At 41.7% G+C, this 25,757-nt stretch overlaps 1 protein-coding gene across 4 annotated transcripts in view; it reads right to left on the bottom strand.

Moving 5' to 3' along the window:
* Nucleotides 1-25,757, bottom strand: part of IFT46 (intraflagellar transport 46) — a 716,375-nt gene that overhangs the window by 563,092 nt on the left and 127,526 nt on the right. For all 4 annotated transcript variants that reach the window (XM_044080916.1, XM_044080913.1, XM_044080915.1 and 1 more), the window contains exon 4: nt 8,255-8,394. In XM_044080916.1, the coding sequence (XP_043936851.1) occupies nt 8,255-8,394 (140 nt within the window). The remainder of the gene's footprint in view (nt 1-8,254; nt 8,395-25,757) is intronic.

Here is a 25,757-nt window from a genome sequence, read left to right as displayed (position 1 = left end):
CGACAATTATCGGCGCCGAAGAAGTGTCCAAACCAATTTCCATCGGTGCCGAAGAGGGCTTCGGCGCCGAGGAGGAAGTGTCTGAGCGGACAACCTTCATCGGCTCCGAGATCAGTGGAGCTGATGAAGGTGACCCGCCTCTCGATGCCCCAGCCGTCGGCTCAACCCAGAGGAGTCGAGGCTGGAGGCATCGAGGTAGACCGTTCCGCCTCGGCTCAAGTCCGTGGAGCCGAAGGAGAAGCCTGCCTATGTCTTTTGGCGGTCGGTTCCGACGGACTGGTCGGAGCCGACGCCCTTTTCTTTTTAGCAGGAGAAGGAGAGGAAGCTAATGCCTCTTCAAATGATGGTTTAATAAGGCCTTTTAGAATAAGTTTATTTTTCCTCTCTTGGAGGACCCTCGAGGAAAAAGCGTGACAGACGCTACAGGACTCCTGCAAATGTTTGGCGCCCAAACAGTACACACAGAGAGAGTGATCATCTGTGATCGACATTTTAAAACTGCACTTAGTGCACTTTTTAAACCCTGAAGGCCTAGGAGCCTGTGACATAATGGCAACCAAATCAGTGTATAACCTTAGTAAAATACAAGACACACTAACTTTCACAGAGAAATTCTTTTCTTTGAATCAAGAACTGTCACAAATAGAAAGGTATGACCAAGGAATACAAGAACCTTTAAAATAAAAGGAACTTGACAGACAACGGCTGACAAGGGAAGGCCCTTCAACCCAAATGGAACCTCCAGTCAGACAAACGCAATCACTACACAAAGTTTTTCCACAGAAAACACTTCAATCATACACAAAAATACGATATAGCTGTTAAAACAGCTTTTTGTTGAATTTTAAAGGAATTCCTGACAGGAAAGTAAGAGAAAAAACCCTACTTAGCTCAACCAAGCTCGAGACCACGTCTTTGCTTGTTAGCGGCAAACGAGATCTGGGGGACTGGTAGTGGTGCATCCTGGGATATAGTAAGCTCAGCCAATAAGAGACTTGCTCTTTGGCATAAGCGTGCCGAGTCGGAGCCGAGGGATCGGCTCCGAACCCATCAGTCAGAATGTAGGCGAGATAGGATCACATAACATCTATACATTTCTTGGCATTGAGCTTGAGCCCATGGCTCTGGCACCAAGCATCTGTTTTTGTAAGGCCCTTTTGTAGAATATCCACATCATTTGGGGATTCAATAATGGTGCCTGGTTTGCAGTCATCTGTGAACTTTGTTAGCCAAAGTCCCTTAGTGTTGGTCTGTACTTCAGAGAAATAGATGTCAAACATGAGCGGTCCCAGGACTGAACCCTGAGGTACTCCACTTGTCACTTGTCTGGAGCTGGATTTGGAGTCGGCTACTTTTACAGTATAGGTTCTGTCAGTAAGCCAGTTGGCAACCCATCGAGGGGTCCCAGCACTGAGGTCTGTGGCATACCACTGGTAACTGGCCTCTTGCTGGAACTGGATTCTCCCACTCTGACGTGTCCAGTCCAGGAATCATTTGGCTACACATCCGGTGACATACAGATTTATGCCCAGTTATATGAGTTTATCTATAATACCTGAGTGGGGAAATGTGTCAGATGCCTTAGCCAGGTCAAGGGAGGCAATGTGTACTCTCCATGGTCTTAGTGGCTTTTTCAAAGAAGCCCACCATATTGAGCAGGTATGACTTACCTAAAGCCAAACTGGGCTGGGTCCAGTATTTGGAGGTTTTTTTATGTCATTATTTATCAGGTCCATGATTATTCTTTCCATGGCCTTGCAAGCTTATGGGTCTGTAATTTCCTGGGTCTGTTGATGGTCCCCTTTTATGCAGAGGGATGACTGCTACTGTCCTCCACTCCACAGGGACAAAGCCAGTCTGGATGCTGTGGTTAAACAGAAATCCAAGTGGGCCTGATAGGTCTGTATCAAGCTATTTAAGATGCATCCTGTGATATGGTCGGGATCCATTGAAGCTGTGGTTTTAGCTTTAGAGAGTGCAGTGCTGACACGTTATTTTGTAATAGCTGGTAGAAAAATGGTGGATGGTATTTCTTGGGGGGTAACCAGAGGTGATGGGGAGGTGAAATTTCAGCTGAATTTAATCAGACAGCAGATTTGCTACATCTTCTGGCAGGATGCAGGTGATGCCATCTACAACTAACTCTGCACACTGCACATTGTTGTGTGTTGCCCTTAAGATTGCGGGCATAACTGAAAAATGCTGTATAGTTATCCTTAGCTTGGAGGGCTATTTTTGCCTCAAAATTCACTTATGAAGATTTGACAAATCCCCTGATTTGCTTATTTAGACTAATGAGTGAGTTTTTGCTCTGTTGTGCAAATTCTCTCTCATTCTAGACAAGATTTTCTTTCTTTTGTTGCATAACCTACTTATGTCAGGGGGTCCACCAAAGTGTCATGCATGGAGTCCTGGATCAGAATCTTGCCAGCTGATTGTTCAGAGGGGAGACAAAGAGGCCTACTTGAGGAACTCCCTACAAATGGATCAAATCTTGGAAGACACCCTCATGCAGGTTTTCATTTGCGAGGGTCTGCCCTGGTCCTGCTCAGTTTATATGTCACACAATTTTGCTCTGACAGAATGTAGCATGCAGAGTGAGACTGTGATGTGAAGCTATATCCAAAGCTAACATGGCTAGTCTGCAAAGGGGAAACAACCTGGTTCCCCTTGCTTGTCGATGTACCACATGACTATGGTACTGTGTGTAACCCCTTGAAGTCATCTCAGGGACCAAAGATGGTTCAGAGTTGAGTGCCTTGATCAGGGCAAGCACTTCCTTGACATTCATGCGCTTGCATCTGTCCTTTGTGCTCCACACCCGCTACACATTTATCCCTCCTGAAACTGCTCCCCAAGCAAAGTTCAAAGCATCTGTGGTGACTGACTGTTTGGAGCAGGGAGGGAGAAGCAGAAAACTGGATTTAGGGATACCTGTTGTCTCCACCAAAAGATTTCTCTTCTGACAGACCCCAGCACCAAGTCTGAAACAATAAAAGGTGTAGATGCTAGGACCAAAGAGATTTCAGATACCACTTTATCTTTTTCATGTGGAGTTTCGCCAGGGGTATCATGAGAATCATAGATGCCATGAGACCCAAAATCCTGAAGTATCCCTCACAGTTACCAAAGTCTGAGTGAAAAACCTTAAGAGATGGATCTAGATATATTTTTTTCTGTGAAGAAAAGCTCTTTGAACTGAGGTGGCTAGCTTGACATCCCAGGAACCCAATCCTGTGTGAAGGAATCAAGAAAGACTTTTGAATTTTCTCTTGGAATCCCAGCTTATGTAAGAGATCTCTCAATCAAGACAGAGATTCCTGACATTTTGAAAAAGACTCTGCAAAGATAAGTTAGTCATTTAAATACAGAAAAAATGTGGATACCCTGTAGCCTGCAATGAGCTATAATTACAGCAAAACACTTTGTGAGCACTCTCAATGCAGTGGATAGTTCAGAGGGTAAAAGGCAGCAAACTGAAATGTGATCCAGATAAACAAAACCTTAGGAAAATCTGAAGTCTGGATGAATAGAACTGTGATCATAAGCACATTTAAGTATAGTGTTGTCAGGAAATTGGAAAGAGGAAGAACAGTTAAAAGGTTGTCAAGTGACATCATTTTGAAAGTTGCCACTACCACAATAGGTCTTGGAAAGAAAGATACAGAACTGATCTTTAAGCATTTTCTTTCTCTGGTACTAGGAACATCACTGACTAACAACCCTTCCCCATCTGGGAAGAAGGAACTGATTCCATCACTCCTTGGGACAGCACACAATGAAGAACTGGTGGAAACAAAAGAGTTTGATTTGGAGGATGAGTAATGACCCCCTGTAAATGAAGAATTTCTTCCCACTGCCATCTGTAAACTTAATGAAGCCAGTTGTCTGAAACAACCTGATGCTAAAGAGAAAAATGGAGATTCAGACTTTCTGGAAGAAAAAAAAAGGCATGGGGAGAAGGGGTCACAAGATCTCTTGAAATGTCATTCAGACTTGTTGGACTGTCTTTAGTTTTGGGAGATTTAAGACTTCTTTTTGGAATCCCCTTGCCATTTCTTCTTAAACATCTGTTTACCTGCATTTTGCTGAGACTGTTTTGCCAAAATTAGATGAGGTGATAGAAAGTCCCTTGAAATTTTTGGAAAAGGAGGGCTGAAAAATCTTAGAGATTCCCTGGATCAACTTGTTTCTTTAATCACAATTTTTGATCACCTCTGCAGCACAAGGGCCAAAACACTAAATCTCTATCCAAGGGAGAATTTAAAATGTCAGTTTTAGCACCAACTGGGATGTTCTGAGAATGCAGCCATGCAAACCTCCTCAAAACAGTAGCCACAGCCCTGAAAGAAGTATCAACAGAGCCATACACACACTGCACGCAATGCATACTGACCTATGCAATAGAAGAAACTAAGTTATTTAGAGCAGATATTTCCTCTCAAGAAGAAACTGCAGTTAAAACATTCCTCACACATTCATGACTTGTCAAAAGAAATTTTAATATAGGAGCCTGGCAATTCAAAATTGTGAAAAATCAAAGTTGCAGAAGTGTGCACTTTTTCCCCATACTTATCAATAATTTTCCTTCCCTATCAGAAAGAGTAAGGTTAAAATTAACTAAGTGCTTTTAGCAGCAGTGGGATCAACTAAAGTTATGACTGATGGGTCAGGTTTGGGAATTGTTTATCTTCTTCTTCTTCGTTCGGCTGTTCCCATTAGGGGTCACCACAGCGGATCATCTGTTTCCATTTCTTCCTGTCCTCTGCATCTTTCTCTATCACACCAATCACCTGCATGTCTTCTCTCACCACATACATAAACCTTAACTTAGGCCTTCCTCTTTTCCTCTTACCTGGCAGCTTCATCCTTGGTATCCTTTTCCCAATATACCGAGCATCCCTCCTCAGCACATGTCCAAACCAACATAATCTCGCCTCTCTGCCTTGGTCTCCAAACCGTCCAACCTGGGCTGACCCTTTAATAAACTTATTCCTAACCCTGTCCACCCTCGTCACACCTAGTGCAAACTTTAGCATCTTTAACTCTGCCACTTCCAGCTCTGACTCCAGCCTTTTTGTCAATGCCATCTCCAACCCATACAACATAGCTGGTCTCACTACCCTCTTGTAGGCCTTCCCCTTCACTCTTACTGGTACTTGTCTGGCACAAATCACTCCTAACACTCAAATTTAAAAGACTAAAAGTTTAAATGGCCTATCTGCCTTTTTAGGGGCAGTTGGCAGACTCTAGGGAAGATCGCAGGCAGAAACACATGCATCCTCTAAAGCAGACAAAAAAAAAGGAATAGGTGTAGGTTTCTGGAAAATACTTCTGTAACAATTCATAGTATTTTCTGAGGGACTGGGAAACCTCAGTGTTCTCCCAATGAGAATAATGGCAGATTCTAGCAATGGCCTCAGAGAAAGAAAAACTCTCACAGAAATAACACAAATATTGAGCTCTTGTCTGAGTAAGAAATCTGACGAAACAAAACTGCATCCACCCTTGCATCTTCCTGGTCAGATTCAATAATCTTGAATTTCTTCAAGAAAAGAGGAATCCCTCTTTCTTTTACCAGAAACTACAAGAAGGGTCAATAGCCTGAATTAAACGCTGAACCAGACTCAAACAAACCTGCTCTTATCCAAAGAAAATTGAGGAGTAGGTACATACTTGGTTTCTGTTTCTTTCTGACAGGAGAAATAGGACCAACCACGTTACTAATGACAACTACAACAGATTCCCCAGGGATGGGCACAGTATTCTAACAAAACAGAGAAACCTTCCTTGTTCCCTCTCCCAGCATCGAAAATAGTGGCTCTCCTTCTCCCTTAGCCCCTGTGAGGACCCACATAGCTCCAGGAGATATGGCTAACCCCAGTCCATAGTGGCTGTAGGTGCTACACCAGATGGATCTGGGGTAAAAGAGGAGTAGTATGAGGTATAACAAGTAGCCAAAGCACAGTCACCTACCTGCAGCTGAAGCAAATTGCTAGCCTGCTGTGGTGGCAAAAGCTGTTCACTTAATTTTTTATTTTCATGGCTGGAAGAAGGAAAAACTGTGGAACAGAAGTCTGTTCAATGGTCAAGCCAAAAATGGTGCCCCCTTCCAAGGGAAGATAACCAGCAATTGCCAGTAAACACTACCAGTCCACAAAAGGTAATTTTTTAACAGAAAAACACAGTGAAAAGCACTTCAAAACATTATGCCAGCCCCAAAAAAGGAAAATAAATTCAATTTACCCACAGAAAAAAATGTTTCCAGTTGCTTTATACCACTTCTAAACTGAAAGAAACAGATGAATGCTCCACTTAAACATACGTTGTAGACTTGAGACAGTCTGTTAAAACAACACTTCTAGCTTTAAAATAACTCTTCTAAGCAGGAAAATAATAAAACATCAACAAAATTAAGAAAATGAAAGTCCCTCACTCCAAAGGCATCATCTCCGCCCAGCAAAGGAAAGCACAAGCCAACCATCATTGAAAGCCTCAGAAGAGCATACTCTTCAACAGCAATAAAGCTCTGGAGGGCTTCACACCCAACACTTGTCTTTTAGGCAGCTTACCTTGAGCTACCTGATAGTTGGGGTGCATGGAAGATACCCTGAAGCTTTGGAACCTGGCTGATTGTTAACATCCTGCCCATATAGCTAAGGCTACTGCAGCACTGATCAATATGATGAACATATGTCAATCTTCACAGTTCTACTAAAGGTGCTTGATGTTCCAGATGCTAAAGCACTCAAGTCTGATCAGGAGCTCCAGAACAGAAAGTTGACTGACACCAATAACAAGGAAGTTTCAAGTAAAGTTCTTTCATAGACAGGCAAGCTGTCTTGACTCCCCTTATGTGGAGAATCTGAATTCTTATACCTTGTACTCTAGTATATCTGAATCTTAAATCTAAATGTATTATACTATGTTTGTTTGAAAGCAGAAAGATGCAATAAACCTAAAGAGTCTGTCCTTTAACTGTATTTAATATTCATTTGGCCCTTACTAGTACACACACTAGGGATTTCAGATCTACTGTTTTATCAGAAGTGTATTTGGGAATTTCTGTTTAGGCTAATTAGCCAGAGTATCAGGTGATATTAGTAGCCTTTATTAGTGAGAATACTCTGCTTTGTATTGTAGCAAAGTGGTCCCCTGCCTCAACACAGTGCTGCTTTGGAATTAGAATATAGTTGGTCTGGTAGATGGCACTGAGGAGTAAAGCTATGAGCTGTTAATGAGCTGCTTCCTGGGTTCATGGTCTGATTCTCTTGGCCTCTGTTTGCCCAATGTAACTCTGAGCAGGCTACTTAACCAAACTGTGGTCCTGGGCCGAGTTTGAGAAAAGGTCACCGAGGATCAGTGCTCTACCTCAGTTAATAAACACAAATAAAACAAAATTAAATAGCAAAGGATGTGAGGTGCAGAGTAGTTTGCCCCCATCAAAAAGTAAACTGAAGTTTCAGTGTTGTTTTTGCTTAACTCTGCTTTTAGGTGCTAACATTCAGGCTTATGGAATTCTGCAGACAATGAATCAGATAACTTTAGGTGATCCAATATACATGACATCAACACCTAAGTCAGCGCCCACAGCTATACTGTTTATACATTTCTGTGTCCTTGTTGAGCATAATCTACCTTTATAAAAGGTATCTCATAACAATTTGTATGATTTTTCAGAATTATTTCTTAAATTAGCATATCCATAAAACATCATTCTAGTACTTTTTGTAAAGCTTAAGAAATCTGCAGGTCTATAACTTTTATATTCTCTTTATCACTTTTTTCCTTTATATAACTTCCCCACATCTACATTCTTCTATTCAGTGGGGTGGCTAATGACCAGCACATTAATTAATCTAACAAAATGGGGTATCATATTCCCCTTAAAGTGTAAGACTGACACAAGTTCTGTAAACAGGAGGAGCTAACAAATAAGAATACTAACATCCCTTTAAAACAAAAGGCCTGTCAGGACTTCTCCTTTATGCAGAGGAGTGCTATATTCATCCCAAAAAGACACAACTGATCAAATTCCAGCCATTTACCCTACCCGAGACAGTATAGTAACACAACAGTTTAAAGAGTCCATTAGTAAAAACACAACCCACAAATGGAGCTCTGATGGTAGTCTTACATGATCTTGAAAAAAGCTTTAGGCACAAACTTAGCTCCTTGAGTAAGACAGCATGTATCTGTCAATAATGGTCTGTGTATTTAGTGCTTGAGGCAGTGCCTTAATATTTTACTTTACCCTTCTAGGGGTGCTCCATGTTCATCTTCATCTTCATCATCGTCATCATCATCATCATCAGATTCTGTATCATCAGACTCCTCTTCTTCATTTTCACTGAAGCCACGCTGTGTCTGAGGTGGGGGCCCTTTCTTCTTGCCCTACATGAGAAACAGACAAGTATGTTTAGTATTTAGTTATGGTTATGGAACAGACAGCATTATGAAGTTATTACTGAGGAGAAGTAGCCTCCACAGATACTGCCATGACTAGGAGTGTTTTACCTAGCAGTGACAATATTCCCTCTAATACAGTTCAATCAAAGACTGGAGGTGGAAGCACTATTAGAAGCGGAAGAGGGAACAACCTTTTTAAACATAGTCCTGTCTTGGGAAGACAACATTATTAGCTATGGGGAATCCATCCATCTATCAACGACAATTTTTTCCCATTTTGCACATGGGGTTGGGGTGTCACTTCAGCAATGGCAATCATCTAGACCCAAGGTTCACACTGACAAATGGCTAGCCCTACTGCAGTAGTTCCTCCACACCTCACACTCACACATATGCACACACTCACTCCTATGGCCAATTTAGAGTGTCCAATTCACCTACTGCATTTATTTTATTTATTTTATTTTACATTTGTTGACCGGGCTAGTCTAGCTGGATTAATGTCCATTTTCAGTAGAGGCCCGGGGAGAAAAGCTCCACAGTAAGACATAATTTTACAAACATAGTTGTACAGAGGGTGTATTTAAAGACAGACTGCAGTACATAACATTTTCATAAAAGTCTAAAACTACTAGTAGCATCAACAGGAAAAAGTACATTAGATTCTTCTTTTAAACATCCATCCATCATAGTGGTATTGAGAATCCAAGATTAAAAGAGAAGTAAAGAAACAGTAAGATAATATCTTGTTAGAGATAGCAGGAGAAAGGAAAAGGCATGGAACAAAAAGGATTAGTCAGGGTTAGAACAAGGGCAGAGCCACTGGGAATAAAGCCATGATTTGATATGCTTCTTGAAAGTAGGTAAAGAGGTAATAGACATAAGTTCACTTGGAAGTTTGTTCCAGATGGGTGCAGTCCAGTTGGAGAACAGACTATCCCCAGCTTTGTTGTTGGATTTGTTGCATGTCTTTGGAATGTGGGAGGAAACCACAGATTCCGAAGGAAATCCACGCAAACACAGGGAGGACATGCAGACTCCACACAGAAGGCACCCCAGCCAAGAATCAAACCAGGGAATCTCTTGATGTGAGGTGACAACACTATCTGCTGTGCCACTGTGCCACCCTAATTAGCCATCGGGAAGATCACATATTTACCTTCTAAAAATTCAAAAAATAAACTGGTGAAAAAAACACCCTTGCAGGTCTAGCGCCTTTAAACTCCTTGATTTAGATAGATGTGTACAAAGTTCTTTATAATCCACAGGTTATGTTGTAAACAAGAATGCCAATAAACAAAAAAACCCAAATTGAAATTTTATTAAGCTTAAAAACAAGCTTTTCGTCGGCGCTCTGCACCAACTTCCTCAGAAAGCAAACTGCACCACACATTTGTCTCACTATAAATACATCACTACTCAGCTCAGATGCGCCCCCTAGCGCGGATAGGAAACTACAGGAACGAGTATACGAGCACTTATATGCCATCAGGAAGGGGAAGGTCGACAACGCTCTGGCCAAACATATATTAGGCAACCCAGGCCATGAATTTTCGTTTACAGTGATCGATCAGCTAAACCAAGAGTTTATGGGGGGACCCGATTCTTTAAGACTAGAATACAAGGAGGTGATGTGGCAACTTAAGTTGGAAGCTTACCATTTACCTGGGCTTAACAGTATGCTTTCCATCAGTTGCTTCCTCAAATTGAGAAGCCTAGTGAGGTGAAGCCCCCTGTAGTGACTTAATGCAATCTGGGAACATATTTTTGGGTCTCACCATTTTTCATTATATTTGTGTTCACCATTTATTGTTTATATCAATGTTTATATTAACACTTGTGGGAATTTTTTTCCACTTTTATACTTATTTTTAACATATATTATAATTTTTCTTGTGGTTATTGACACATTTTATCATTTGTATTTATATATAATTATGGTGGCTTTAACATTCAATATTTGGAGCATTATAGGTTTACCAGCACTGATGGCAGGTATGAGTAGTAGATACCAAATTGTTGAATATTTTAGTTAAAAACTTCAAAGTGTAATTATGTACTTTTTAAAGGGGAGCCGCTAGGGGGCGCATCTGAGCTGAGTAGTGATGTATTTATAGTGAGACAAATGTGTGGTGCAGTTTGTTTTCTGAGGAAGTTGGTGCAGAACGCCGACAAAAAGCTTGTTTTTAAGCTTAATAAAATTTCAATTTGGGTTTTTTCGTTTATTGGCGTTCTTGTTTACAGCATAACCTGTGGATTATAAAGAACTTTGTACACATCTATCTGAATCCAGGAGCTTAAAGGCGCTGGACCTGCAAGGGTGTTTTTTTCACCAAGATCACATATTTAGCCAGTGGCCACAGCAGGGTTTAATTTAAACAGTCATGGTCAACTCACCACTTTATCAACTCTTCCCAAGTGAAAAAAAAGCCCTTCTTCAGTCAGCAAAATTGATAACACTGCTGAAAGTTCAAATAAGTTAATAACTATGCAAATCTAGTACGAGTTAGTAGAAAAAAAAAACAAAATGTAAGAATAAATTACTATCTAAAACACAAAATTAGGTATCCTAAACCTGATAGACTTCATTCTAAAAACAAATGTTGTGTCAGTAAGTCAATATTGAGGGGAAATGTGGTGAATGCCCTTGACCAGATAAAAGAGAAGGGAGAAACAGTGCTGTCTGGGTCACAAGGAGTCACCAACAACATTTGTGGTTTGTCTAGCTTGATTTTTAAAACAAAATTGTGAATGGAACAAAAGGAGGGAATGAGTAAAGGAATTTCCCTTTCTTGAAATTGTTAAGGTATCCATTTTCCAGGTCTCTGGGCAAGAAGACTGAGCTGCCTGTTCAGACTGGAAACAAACACGTCTACTTGGGGAGTACCTCACTGACAATTTGTAGAAGACCTCTGTTCAACATCTATTCATGAGGATCTGTCTTGCATCTACGCAACCAACCACTGTATTCATTCCTGAAGGGATGTAAATCCCCTGAAGGAAGAGATTGAGTTGTATAGCCATTTCACAGGCTGACATAGCTTGTCTGCAGAGACAAGATTTTGTTCCTACTTGCTTGTTGATGGTCTTGTTCACTAGAACTTGAAGGTTTCCCAGACATAAAAGAAGATGAAAAGATTAAGATCAGGGCCTTTATCTCCTTCATACATGCATGACAGCTCCTGTTCTGACATGACCATATGCCCTGGACTCTTACATTCTTTGGAACATGCTCCCCAAGACATGTCTGAAGCATCCATGGAGCACTCCTGGATGATAGAGGGAACCAGAAAGGGCACTCCAGGATTGAGTAATATTTGGCTGATCCACAAAAGAAGCTCCCCTCTTTATGAAGGGCAAGACAGGGATTGGGAAGTTCAGGGGGTGGCAATTTTGTGCCCAGATTGACCTGAGGTGTCACTGAATCATCCCCATATGGACTCTGGCAAAAGGAATCATTTATATTGTTGAAGCCCAGGGCTCTTAGCATCTCTCTTTCTTGCAGAGGTCAGTTTTAGAAGCAGAAAAGATCAGAAGTACGAAATTAGAAACTGTATTGTGTCCTGAGGAAGGGAAGCCACAGTGGTGCAGCAGTTAGCATTGCCGCCTCACAGCAAGAGGTTCTCTGGTTCGATCCTCGGCTGGGGTGCCTTCTGTGTGGAGTCTGCATGTCCTCCTTGTGGTCGCGTGGGTTTCCTCCGGGTGCTCCCGTTTCCTCCCACATCCCAAAGACATGCTGTAGGTGGATTGGACACTCTAAACTGGCCCTAGGTGTGAGTGTGTGCATGTGTGTGCCTTCTGTGGAAGGTTGGGCGCTGGGCTGGCAATCCGACACCTTAAAACCCCACTGCCAATCATGAGCAGACAGGTGATCCGCTGTGGCGACCCCTAACCGGGAAAAGCCAAAAGAAGAAGAAGAATTGTGTCCTGAGGAAGAAATACTGTCAGAATTTCTAAGCTGCACCTTAGATTCTAAGAGGGTTGAAGAACATACTCTTTCAAGTTTAAGATAAAACCTAAAAAAGGAAGAGATATATGGTAAATTTTAGGTCATGGAGAAGTATGCCCTTTGAAGTAGCGTTCAGAAGAAAGTCATCCAGGTATGGGTATATGTGGACACCTTGGAACTTGCAAAATGCTATGACAGGGATTAGACAATCTGTAAATACCCTTGGGGCTGTATAAAGTCCAAAGGGCAAAGTGCAAAAAAAGTTATATACTCACCATAACGTTCCTTCTGTGTTGTCCATTTTCATTCTGCCTCAACAGTTGGGATCGGAGCCATCTCAGCAGTTACTTTAGCTCGTGGCTACTAGTAAACTCTGTAGCTCCTCCCTTACCCATAATGCACCACCCCCTAACATACCGCAGATCTTGTTTGCTGCTTTAGCTACTGTAAGAAGCATTACAATTATTATCCTAGTAGAAGAAACCAAATCTGGAGCTCAACATAAGGTACAGTGATGTCCTTAAACACTCTTCCAGAAGTCATTGGGTAAAAAAGGTAGGGGATTGGTGGGGGGGGGGAGTTGAGGAAGAATGAAAATGGACAACATAGATGGAGCATTATGGTGAGTACATAACTTCTTTATCTGATGTTGTAAATTTTCATTCATTCCTCAACAGTTGGGACAGTGTCTCAGCTACCTAAAACCCCGGGTGGGCTCTAAGGAAGGTTATTCCTGAGCATAGTTGAGCCAAAGACTGCTCTTCCCCTCAAGACCAGATCTAATTTATAATGAGTAATAAAAGTATGAGGATTAGCCCAAGAAGCAGCTGCACAAATGTCATCCATGGATGTCCTAGATAAGAATACTGTAGATGTTACTATGGACTTAGTTGAATGGGATCTTAAAAGATTTTGGTAAGGACAGACCCTGCTTGTTGTAGACAAATGATATACAATCTGTAAGCCATTTTACCACAGTTACCTTTGTAACTGGCTTACCCAATTTAGAATCTGCAAAGGAGACAAAAAGTGATCTGTTTTTCTGATGTCCTTTGTTCTATGTAAGTAGAAACGTTATTGTCTGTGAATGATAAGTGTAACACATATTCACCATTGTTTATAAAATCTGGAAAGAAAACTGGCAGATTAATTGATTTGTTGATGTTGGATTCTGACACCACCCTATGAAGGAAAGAAGGATTTGTTCGTAATGCCACCTTATCCCTACACAAACTCAGGCAGGGAGGATTACAAGATGATGCTTGGAGTTCTGATATCTTTTTAGCAAAGGTGATGACTACTAAAAATAGTCTTCCAGATCAGAAACTTTAGATCACATTTTGCTTCTGGTTCAAAAGGGGAATGAATTAAGGTCTACAGTACCAAATTTAAGTTCCATGGAGGAGTTGGGTCCTTATAAGGAGGCCTCAAAGGAAGAGTACCTTTCAAAAAGACCTTACAAAGTTTTGATGAAGCCAGAGTGGAGTTTTCAACTCCTATGTGAAGATTAGAGATGGCTGCCAGATGAACTCAAATAGTTGAGGAGCTAGCTCCTTCATTGAAAATCATAGCCAGAAATTCAAGGACACTATATACAGGAGCAGAATATAAGTCAATTTGCTTCTGATATGCCCAAAAAACAAATATTTTCCATTTACATCTATAAAGTTTTCTTCTGGAGGCTTTGTGAGAAGACAAAAGTATATGACGGACAGGGGAGGAAAGCATTTCTTGTCTGGCTATTAACGGACGTGGAGAAACCAGAGATGCTACAGCCCTTCAGGTCCTTCAGAAATGAAAATTTGGAAGGGGAATGGAGTGGGGGCTAGCATATTGGATGCACATGTATGAAAGGATCCAGCATCATGTTATGTACATAACTACTGTATCCTATTCATCCCATCCATCCAGTCCGACTGATGGATCAGATTCCCCAGTTACCGAATGTCTGAGTAGAGTCAGAACAAGAAACCCTTAAGGACAGTGGTCATGAATGAAGCACTAGACCCTGAAATAACATCCAGTTTGTAATGTTTGGCAAATGTATGTAATGTAGACCAAGTTGCAGCAGCACAGATTTCATTTTCTTCATTATACCTTGCTGACCTGACAGCATTTAAATTTTAAATAAACTGGCCATATAAAACACATTTTCCATAAACATCTTTCAAGTTTGCATTGATATGACATGTTTAGGTAAAGTATACCAGAGCAATTCTGAGCAGGAGTGTTGATACAAGCACTATGCAGCAGGCTAGGCAGCACAATAGTAGTTGGGAGCCATCTCCTGCACAATCTCAGCAGCTCAACAGGTATCACGCTCACCTTTGGTATGGAAGGTTGTGGCTTCTATTCCCATACCAGGTAGCTGGATTAATTTTCCAATAATGACACTGAATGCGGCATAAAAGGGAGGACCCTACACTCCTGTGTGTGCCATCCTTTGGATCAGATGCTAAACTGAGGCATCTCCTCCCTGAGTTGGTGGTAGCTCAAGTAGATATAAAAGAGCCCACAGCACTTGCCGAAAAGAGCAGGGAAGTTCCACGGTGCCCGGCCAGATTTCCCTAGTCACTGCGAATATTACTTTGTCTCTCCAGAAAAAAAGGTCATGGGCCTAGTGGGATTAACCTGATCAAAAAGTATAAATAAATAAAAATAAGCAAACAAGTCTTATAATTATTTATTTACTAAAATGAAATGAGGAAGGACTGTACTGTTTCTACAAATGTATTGTACAGCCTTACTATATGTTGTAATTAGCAGGGATGGTCAGAATGTAGATTTGAAACAATTGCTACGTCACTGGAGAGTAGTGCAACTTACTCATGGCTGAGGTAGTAAGCATGACAAAATGAGGTATACAGAGGATCTCACTTATTCATGTCACACAGGCTATACTATAACATAATTAACATACTGATAAATCTCAGATTCTGTTTCAATGCTGTTTGCAAAAAAATGCCACAGCCAAAATATTCTAATACCAAATACGAATATTGCAGTTTTAAACATTTATATTATCATTTAAACATTTATATTATCAACAATGTAATTACTTGCTACTATAATTTTTCTGTTTGACTTAAGTTTATTATACTGAATGATGAAGGGGTATATATAGATATGCAATTACATAGTACTAGAATTTAGCTATGTTTTATATTATGTATAGGTTTGTTTATTATACTCATTGATTATCTCAGTGATATATGTCTATCTGGTATAACGTTCCTGTGTTCATTTGTTATAATTTGCTCTCTAACTTCAAAAACTAGAATACTTTGTTTTGTTACTCTGTAATGAACTGACACTCAAGTACAGATTTAATTCATATTTAAATTGTTGTTGTTCTCAAGAATACTTACATGATTATTCAGAAGGAATATATATATATATATATATATATATATATATATATATATATATATATATATATATATATATATATGTATATATGTGTATTCCTAATGTCAACTACAACAGCTTAAATGTGAAATGTGTACTCCTCTAAGTGAACAGTTGATAATTTATTTTTCCTAACTTACTGTCATATCTGGCCCACATCATGCCTAAAAAGGGTCCTTGGATCAGCCTACCTACCTGGTTATCAAATGTAAAATAAAATAAACTGCTGTTCTCCCAAGGTTTTAACAAGGAGTACAAGGCTGCAAAGAACCTCTGTAGTAAGTTGTAAATAGCAAACATGAGCATTTTACCACACTTAAAAGTTAGGCATACAGTAAACACACTGACCCTTATCCTCTGTGGTACACCACTTCTCATAATGAAGACTTTGAAGTCCACATTTGGTACAAACAAATATCACAAGGTCAGACATACATCAGTCTCAAAATATGTGGTAAGCTTTTAATAAATCCCTTAAATCTTCATCTTTAGGAGCTACTCATTTCTACTGTTATTTTCCTTCCAAAGAGATGTTCAGCAGCTGGATGTCCTTTGGGTCCATGGTTGCTAAATCTGTTACTTGACATCTATCTACAAAACACAGTGTAGTCTGTGTCCTACACTCATCTTTTTCAGTGACCAGGGAGTGGAAAACACAGCTAATTTACTAATAAATCTTCTGGGGTAAGGCATTTTAATTGAGCTCTGAAATCCTAAACCAAATGATCTAAAAGCATACAAACTGTAAAAGCAGTGTTATAATTCTGCCAATATTTGTAATACACCTTCGACTGAAGTACTAAGGAGAGCAACAAATGTCAACAACAACACACTATGGGTTAAAACTTACAATTCAAGAAAGCACATCAGTAACCCATACAGTATCCAGTAACAGAAGTATAATGCTGGATCCTTTTCATCCCTTTTCTGTCCTGTTCGACTGATGAAATTTAGCCATCTAGCAGATCCAATCTGGCAAATCTACCAAGTACTTAAACCTCAAGCTTCTTCATTATTCCTATAATGCGTCTGTCCCCCACCCTACCTCAGACAGACTTTGCTGCTGCTTTATGAATGAAATCATAAATAAGTAGTATAAAGGTTATTCTGAAGGGGAGGATGGGCTTCAAATACATCTGCTAGGCCTGCCTGGATATAAATGGTGAGAATCTGGAAGGGGAAATAACAGCAAATTGCTACATCCGATGAACTAGAGATGAAAATGATTCTGCACTGTGCTAAATACGAAACTTCTGTAATCCTATTTCATCCCATCTGTCCAATCCAACCAATGAGACAGACAGACAGATTCCAAAAGAGTTGCTCTGAGTAGTCTGCCCTAATTCTAAAAGACTTCCGCACTGTAAGTTACTTACTTACTTACTTCGGTTTAAAGCCTAGGCTTATACTGGGGGTCAGATTAAAAAAAAACTGCTCTCAGTTTAAGTGGCGACTTAAATGAGAGCAAGTCTTTTGGAAATGTGCCCAGAATCAGGAGCTGCCTAATGCCCCTGGTATAATCATGGCAACATGGTCCTGAGGATGGTAGGTCCAAAGGAGAAATCAGATCTGGCGATAATTCCCATCTTAAATGTTTGGAAAAGGTATGCAACATAGACTTAATTTGTTGCTGCACAATTTTTGAAGAATTTCTGAAGAAGGCAGTGGAAAACTAACACTGAACTAATTGAGTGAGCCTTATGCTTCACTGGCAAAGGCTGAAGTTAAGTATTTTTCATATTTACAGAGATAACTATGGACAGGCATAAATCAAGCAAGTAATTTCTCTCTGAGAGAAGCAGCTCTACTGATATAGCAGACAGGAGCCAAATTCTGGTTATGGAAATATGCTAATATCTTTGAGTCACAGATGTGCTGTGACTACTGCTATGCACATGGTAAACACCTGGTAGGATGTGGTGAGACAAAAGCCAGGGTTGAAACTGATAGTGATTGTCTCCTAGGCAGGAGAATAAGAATCGCAAGGACTGTTTCACAATTTTGATATGGAAGTAGGCATTCTACAGGTCTGCTGAACACATCCAATCATTTGACTTTAGGCAGGGCAAAATGGCTTGCACCATAACCATCATGAAATGGGTCTTTGTAACATGTTGATTTAGGTCACCAGGATCTAGACTGGGTTGAAGGCCTTGGTTTTCTTTTCAACTAAAAATAATCTGGAATAGACCCTCGATGTTGTTTGGTCTGTTGGACCTCTTGGATGGTTCTTTTTTCTAGCAGAGAAGCTCTCTCTCTCTCTTTTTGCCACTCAGTGTCGATGAGATGGAATGTTTGAGAGTGGCAGAGACGGTTACTTTGGAATGTAGGAAAAGAGGTGGCATACCCTCTGGATATTACTCTCTTCACCCATTTGTCCTGCATGATGGACATCCATGTATCAGAGTGAAGAGATAATCAATCAGTCTCCAACTGCCTCTAGAAGACAGCAGTCAGGCAAACCATCAAGGATTTTTGAGGCTGCTTTCCAGAGAAGGGACCCCAGAATCTCTGGTTTTGCACACCACCTTTGCACCTAAGGTGGCATCCATTAATTGGGCTGCCACTACCTCAGCTGCTCCCTTAGAAGAGTAGTCAAAGGATAGATGGCCAATGGCATTTCTTGACCCAGAGTGATTTGGGACACTTCTGACTCCTGTTACAGGATCAGAAAGGCTTCTCAAATTGTACTCCAAGGGCAGACAATCTCTTACCTTCCTGTTCACTCTTTTGATGCTTCTCCTTGACTTTGGTCCAAACAGTGAGGAACTGTTGTAAGGATCATTGATAAAGGATGCCTTAAAGTTGTCCAAAAAAAAAATCACAGTCAGACAAAAGCACAACACCTCGTAATTATGTCTGCCCCTGACACTTTCATGGCTCCATCAGCAACATTGTGTTATAGTTTCAAGAAAAGATTAGAAATAGCATCTTGGCCACTAGATATTCAGCCTGCTTTCCAGACTATGGGATGGCAGACTTTCTCAAAGAGTCCATTGTTTGCTCAGCTATGTCTCTCTCAAAGCAGGTCAAGTGAGCAATATAATGCAATGCTCTCATGGCAATGCTCTCATGGCAAAGGTTGTCTGAGATGAAAGAATGCTTCTACATTCTGCCCCACCACCCAAGTCTCTGTCAAGAGGATAAAATGCAGCAGTGTTATCATACAGCAATATTTTGGTGGCTGCTTCTACAATGATGAAGTCCAATACAGAGTCCTTACTACAATGCTGCCTATCCTTAGGGGGAATGAAGAATTTTGTTTGGTTTTCTCAGGGCAGACTCAGCAGAATCTGTCTCCTGCTATGCTCGCCCCACCACCAGTTCAATGATGCAGTCAGCGGTAGGGGGTTACTACCATAAGGTAGAGGAGGTAGACCTAAAGGCTTCAAGTAACACCCCCCCCCCCCCAAGTAATGCTTCTTCATCCAGAGAGAGGGGATTTGAGGGCCAAGATCCACTCTGGTACATCAATTCTAGTATCTCAACAAATTTGACATTTTGTAGAGGGGATTGTTGGGACTCCTCCCTTTCATCCAAATAAGTATCAGAAGTGATTGTTCTCTGTGGGGACTTGATGTGCCTCCTTTTACACTTTTGTTTTCTGGAAGGATCCAGTAGGGAGGTGTCTGAATCCTCAGAAGACTCTACCCGAGCCTCTCTAGAAGGCTGGATAAAGCCTCCATGCCTGCTATCTCCCTGAGAAGACAAGTGGGCTGAAGTACAGACTGAATGAGGCCAAGGGTAGGAGCCAGCATCAAGTAAGCTTCAGCAATCTTTTGTGATGAAGAAGAAATCATTCTCTTGCTAACCTCAAAAGCTAAAAAAAAAAGTCTGGCAGTATCAGAGAACACTGCGTTTGTGCCACATTGGTCCCCACTGAAGGGGACAGCAGCAGCAATGAGGATGGGCATCAACAATGGCCTGTGTGGCTCAAATATCAAGATCACTATGGAGACTTTGAATGCTGAGGACTCAAAATTGTCAGCTTCGAGACTCCCTAGATTCTAGGGGTCTTGGTGTCACATAAATAGGACACAGTGATGTTGGCACCAAGGCTTTCAAGCTAGTTAGTGCTGATCTTACAGGCCCCTGGCAAAGCATCAGCTCCTTGGCCACTGGTACCAAAACTGGGACCACGAAAGGAGCTTGAAGAAGAGAAAATGAGTCAATCTGATCTGCCCTAGAAACAGAGGGGAACAAATGGGCACACATTTCAGTCTGATCCTTCAGGTAGATCCTCCTCATCCTGTCCCTGTCCATTTCAGATGTGCTATGAAAAGATCAAGTAAACCTAAGGGATGAAGTTGAATGAGGGAGGATCTCAGAAATCTGAAGAGTTCCCTCTCTGAAGAATGTTCACTTGGAATCTTCTTGGGACACCTGTGAGGTATTACAAGCATCTCTGTGTGGGATGGGCCTGGCATCAGGCAGGAAGAATGTACGGTATGTTAGGTGACTGCAGACAGCCTGGTTGAAGAGCTTTCTGTGCCGAATAAGCACCCAGGTCCTCTGTCTTTCTTTCTCTCTCTTTGTCATGATGCTTATCCTTTTCTTTGTTTTTGTCATGTTCAGGGGAAGCAATCTTTTCAGTATTAACTTATTTTTGCATTCCTACAAGGAATGAAGACCAAAGCCCTTGCATATAATACAAGCCAATGAAAAGTGTTCTGGCCCCAGGCACAGTAGGCATAAATCATGGGTGTCCTGGGACAGAATCTTGTGGCCACATTTGACAAACACTTTGAAGCCTTAATTCATATCAATTAAAAAGTAGCATAAAGACAGTCAACACTAGAAAAAGTCAGAGATATAAAAACTAACAAGCCACCACCCTGAAAAAGTATCAGAAAGCAAAATACAGTAGTCCAAAAGGAAAAAGTTTATTTTAATATTAAAAAGGAATTAATGGTAACACAGCTCAATGCATAGTCATCCCGTTTGGGAAAAACTAAACACCCATGAATTACCACATAGTTGGCAGCCCCCTTAATACAGAAGGGGTAATAAGAGATCTGGGGAGCCAGGTAGATAGTAATCTCTCCTTTGACAATCATATTGCCAAAGTAGTTAGGAAATTCTTCCATGTGGCCCATCTAATTACTAAAGGGTTCACATCTAGAAATAAAGATGTTATAGTGCCCCTCTACTCATCACTCATTAGACCCATCATAGAGTACAATGCCCCATTTGGGATGTACCTCACAAGACACTTCTAACAGCTGGAAAGACCACAAAAGTACCTCACCAAGAGGATTACTGGTCTCAAACATATGTCCTATGCAGCCCGACTGAAAAAACTCTGGCTGTACTCAGTGGCATATCGCTTACTCAGAGGTGATCTCTGCCTGACTTACAAAGCCATGTCCAACTCTGAATTGATGGACATGCTCCACCTAAAGAAATCCAAGTCACTGCGAGCCACGCGCTCTAGTGAGCTAAACCTCTCCACAACAATAAATAGAACATGCTGGAGGGATAGAGTCCTGTCACAGAGACTCCCCATGCTTTGGAACAAAATTCCAAATTACGTCAGGCAGAGCCCCTCACTAACACTCTTCAAGAGAAACCTTGACGAGTGGATGGGTAACAGAAAATAAACCCTGGGATCACTTGCATTTGTGGGTGGGTTGGGGAAGGTGGAGGATAGTTTAGCTATGCAATCGATGAAAAATTTGCATTGATCAGGACAGAGTTCCTACTCAAGCGTCTCTTACAAAAAATTGCCTTGTAAAATTTGGCCCCAAAATAGGACATTGACCCAATGGTTATATCCAACATGTGCTGCTTTGCAAAGATATTTAGGGATGACCAGACTGCAGCTGCACAAATGACATCCAATGAGGCATTAAAGAAGAAGTCTAAGGAAACAGGGCAGATCTGGTAGTATGTGCTTTAGGACAGTCTGATGAGACTGCCAGAATTATCATAGGAAAAGTCAATGCAATTACAAAGACATTCACAAAGGCCATTGTTTAAAGGTTCATAGGTAGGTACTAGGCTATTGGCCCTAGGGCCTATATAAGCCTAGCCAAATGGTACCCTGACTTTTACCACCCAAGAAAATTATTTTCCTATGCCCCTGTCAAGCAGAGCCACAGAATTCATCCCAGGGGTGAATTTCCTATCTCTCATCCAATCATCAAGATTTTTCTTGAAGCGTGCTAATGAGGAGCTTTGCTTGATATAGACAGGTAGTTTGTTCCAGAGTATGGGAAGTCTCTGGGACAGGAATCTATCCCTCCAGCATGTTCTGTTTATTGTGGTGGTGACAAGGTTTAGGTCCCTAGAGTGTGTAGCTCGGCGGGATTGGGATTTTAAGTGGAGCATGTCCACCAGCTCTGGGTTTGACATAGCTTTTTATGTTAGGCAGAGATCGCCTCTGAGTAGGCGATATGCAACAGAGTAAAACTGGAGTTTTTTGAGACTATTTGCGTAGGGCATCTGTTTGAGGCCGGTAACGCTCTTTGTAAGGCATTTCTGTGGCCTTTCCAGTTGTTGTAGATGTCTTGTGAGGTACATACCAAAAGGGGCATTGTACTCTACTAATGGGTCTAATGAGTGATGAGTAGAGGGGAACAATTACCTCTTTTTTTCCTGCATGAAAAATCTTTTGTGATGAGGTGTGCCACATAGAAGGATTTCCTGACTACTGTGGCGATGTGATTATCAAAGAAGAGATTACTGTCTACCTGTTTCCCAAGGTCTCTACACTTTCAGTGTTAAGTAGACTACCGCCTATGTGGTAGCTCATGGGTACAGAGTTTTTACCAAAAGGGATGACAATGCACTTTTTGACATTGAGCTTGAGGCCATGGCTTTGACACCAGGCATCTGTCTCAGTGAGGCCCTTTTGTAGGATGTCCACATCATTAGGAGTTTTGATTATGGCTCCTAGTTTGCAGTCATCTGCGAACTTTGTTAGCCAAATACCTTCTGTGTTAGCCTGTACTTCAAAGAAGTAGATACCAAACAGGAGAGGACCTAGGACTGAACCCTGTGGTACTCCACTTGTCACTGGTCTGAAGTTGGATTTAGAGTCTGCTACTTTCACAGTGTGGGTTCTGTCAGTGAGCCAGTTGGCAACCCACCTTGAGACATAGGGATTTATACCTAGTTTAGTGAGTTTATCTATAATTCCAGAGTGGGGGATGGTGGCGAAAGCCTTGTCGAGATATAGATAGGCTGTGTGAACCACCTTACCATTGTCTACAGCTTTGGTGACTGCTTCAAAGAAGTCTATCAGGTTTAGGAGACATGATCTGCCTTTTACAAACCTGAACTGGGTAGGGTCCAGAGTTTGGAGATTACCAATGTCATTGTTTATAAGATCCATGATGATATGTTCCATAACCTTGCAGACCAGGCTCGTCAGGCTAATGGGGCGGTAGTTCCCGCGGTCCGTAGTGGCTCCCCCTTTGTGGAGTGAGACAACCATTGCTGCGCACCATTCAGTGGGCACAAAGCCTGAGATGAGGCTATGATTGAACATGGTACTTAGGTGGGGTGCCAGTTCGTTCTGTAGTTCATGTAGAACACAGCCGGGGATGTTGTCAGGTCCCATGGATGCTGTGTTCTTGGCTTTGGAGAGTGTGTTTTTTACCTGTGCAACCGTGATTACAGGAACTTTGCATTCTTCCGGTATAGAGATGGGCCCTTTAGGGGATGAGAGAGGGGTAAAGTTAGCACTGAACCTATCTGCCAGGATGCTGGCAATATCAGTTGGTTGCGTATATTTAGTGCCATTGTGCTGTAACTCAGAGCAGATCTGAGTGTTGCCATTGAGATTCTTGACATAGCTATAGAACGCTTTGTGGTTGTCTTTAGAATTAGTGGCGATTTTATTTTCCTAACTAGCTTTGGAGGATTTTATGAGGGATCTCAGCTTCTTACTGAGGCTGACCACAGAGTTCCTCCAATCATGGGATTTTACTCTTTTTTGCAACAGTTTCTTTCTTCTGTTGTAGAGTTTGTTTATGGCAGGGGACCACCAGATTGGCTTCCTTTTTTTGGAGGAAAGCATTTTGGTTCTGTTAGGGATCCATGCACTCGTGTAAGTGCTTATAAAGTGCAATTGTATAGGGTTCAGCAGTCATACCTCTATTGTCCGTCAGCATGGGTGTCATGAAGTTTGCCACTTCTGTGTTAAGAAGCGTGAAGTTGGCTTTGGAGAAATTTTTTACGGTGGTTTCCCTAATGGGAGGTGGGAGTGGGATGTGGATATCTAGGGTAATTTGCTTGTGGTCAGATCTGAGCAACAAGGAATTGACCTCTGGGGTGGAGCACCAGTTGCCCATGTTGGTAATGACCAGGTCTAGGATATTGCTGCCCCTGGTGGGGGTGTGGATAAGTTGATCCAAGGCACTGGAATTTATGAATTCCAAAAAACGTTGAGCACAAGAGTTGGTACATGAGTAGTTTTCCCAGTTAATAGTGGGGTAGTTGAAATCACCCATTATTAGGGTGTTAGGTTGTACCCTAATATTTTCCAGTGTACCAAGAAATGAGGAGTGGGAATCCTGGGGCATGGTGGGGGATCTGTAGCAAGCTACAATTTGGATTGCGGTCTTACCCAGAGTTAGTTGCACTTGGATAATCTCAGATGCATTATGCTGAGCAACTAGCCTGGAGGTGTGGATATCCTTAATAAATATGGACACGCCTCCACCTTTAGTGCTTCAGTCCAGATTAGGTGGCCGAAAGGTGTGGTATGATTATAGCCTGGTAATGCAGGGGTGCTCTCTGGAGCCTTGAACCAGGTCTTTGTCACTGCATAGATGTCGATGTTCTCCATTTTAAGAAGTGCCTCAAGTGAGGGCATTTTGAGGTTTAGACTTCTAACATTAAGTAGCATTACCCTCAGATTTTGCTTGCTTGTACCTGTTACGATGGTGAATTTGTCATTTGAATCTTACCTAAAAAAGGCACTACAGGGGTGGCAACAGCCTTAGCCAGTATTCGGAATCCCAAGGGTGACAAATGCAGGCCATCTCTGGTAAAGCATCGTGGTTGGTCAATCATGTCATCCCAGGCAGACAGATACTGGATCCCCTTAGAATGACACCAGAAGCTTAGCCAATTGTTGAAGGCAATCATTTTGTCCTTGTACTGTGGTAACATTCTGGGTGATGGCAGGATGCTACTCAGGGCTAGGGTCATACCTGCCTAGGCTACAAGATCGGACAGCTCCTCCATGTCTCTTTTCATGTAGTCCAGGGAGGTACGTCTCAGGCCATTCACACCAACATGGACAATGACAGAGTCATATTTGTACTTGTGGAGTGACCTGAGTGCATGCGTTATGTGGCGGATCCTGGCACCTGACAGGCAGCTGACAGTAACTCTCTCCTTGTTTAGCCTGGTGAGTAGAACATCAGTGTGCCTGACTATAGAGTCACCTATGACTAGAGTGTTGGGTATGTTGTTATGCCTTATGGGCTGTGGTTGAGTGGCACACTGAGTTTGTGGGCTATGCGTCGTTTGGGTTGTGTTGGGGGGTGGAGGTTGCTTGCGTTTCTGCTTTGGAGGTCCCTGTTGCTTGGGTAGATTTTTTTGAGAGCCTCCGCGAATGTAGGCGTGTGTTTTGTGTTTCTATGTGTGTGTTATGGTGGTGTAGGTTTTGAGGGACTATGTGATGAGTGTGGTGTGGTGCAAGTGTTTACCTTCTCCTCTTGACTGTTTAGTCCAGTCTTGGGTGAAGAGAGCTTTGCTTCCGGTTTGGCTATATAAGTGCATCTGTCACAGGTTGTAATGTTGGGTGGTAGGAGAGTGTTGTCTGTGTACATGAGGCAATTGCTGCATTGCCCCAAGATGCCCAGATTCATCAGGTAGACAGGAGAAAACACCAGGAGCTGACCGTTAGACATGCTTGGATAGGTGCTTATTTATTAAGTACTAAAAACTGTTTTCCTCTAGACAAGTGAGGAAAGTTGAGTGCTGTAGTAATTTGTAGCTTATTTAGTGCTTACAATGAGTTCTGAATAAGTGCTGA

The sequence above is a fragment of the Protopterus annectens genome, chromosome 8.part0, assembly GCF_019279795.1.
Source record: "Protopterus annectens isolate FY-2018-M chromosome 8.part0, PAN1.0, whole genome shotgun sequence".
Taxonomy (NCBI): Eukaryota; Metazoa; Chordata; order Ceratodontiformes; family Protopteridae; genus Protopterus; species Protopterus annectens.
The sequence above is the reverse complement of the archived record's forward strand: the minus strand, read 5'-3'. Positions and strand labels throughout refer to the sequence as shown.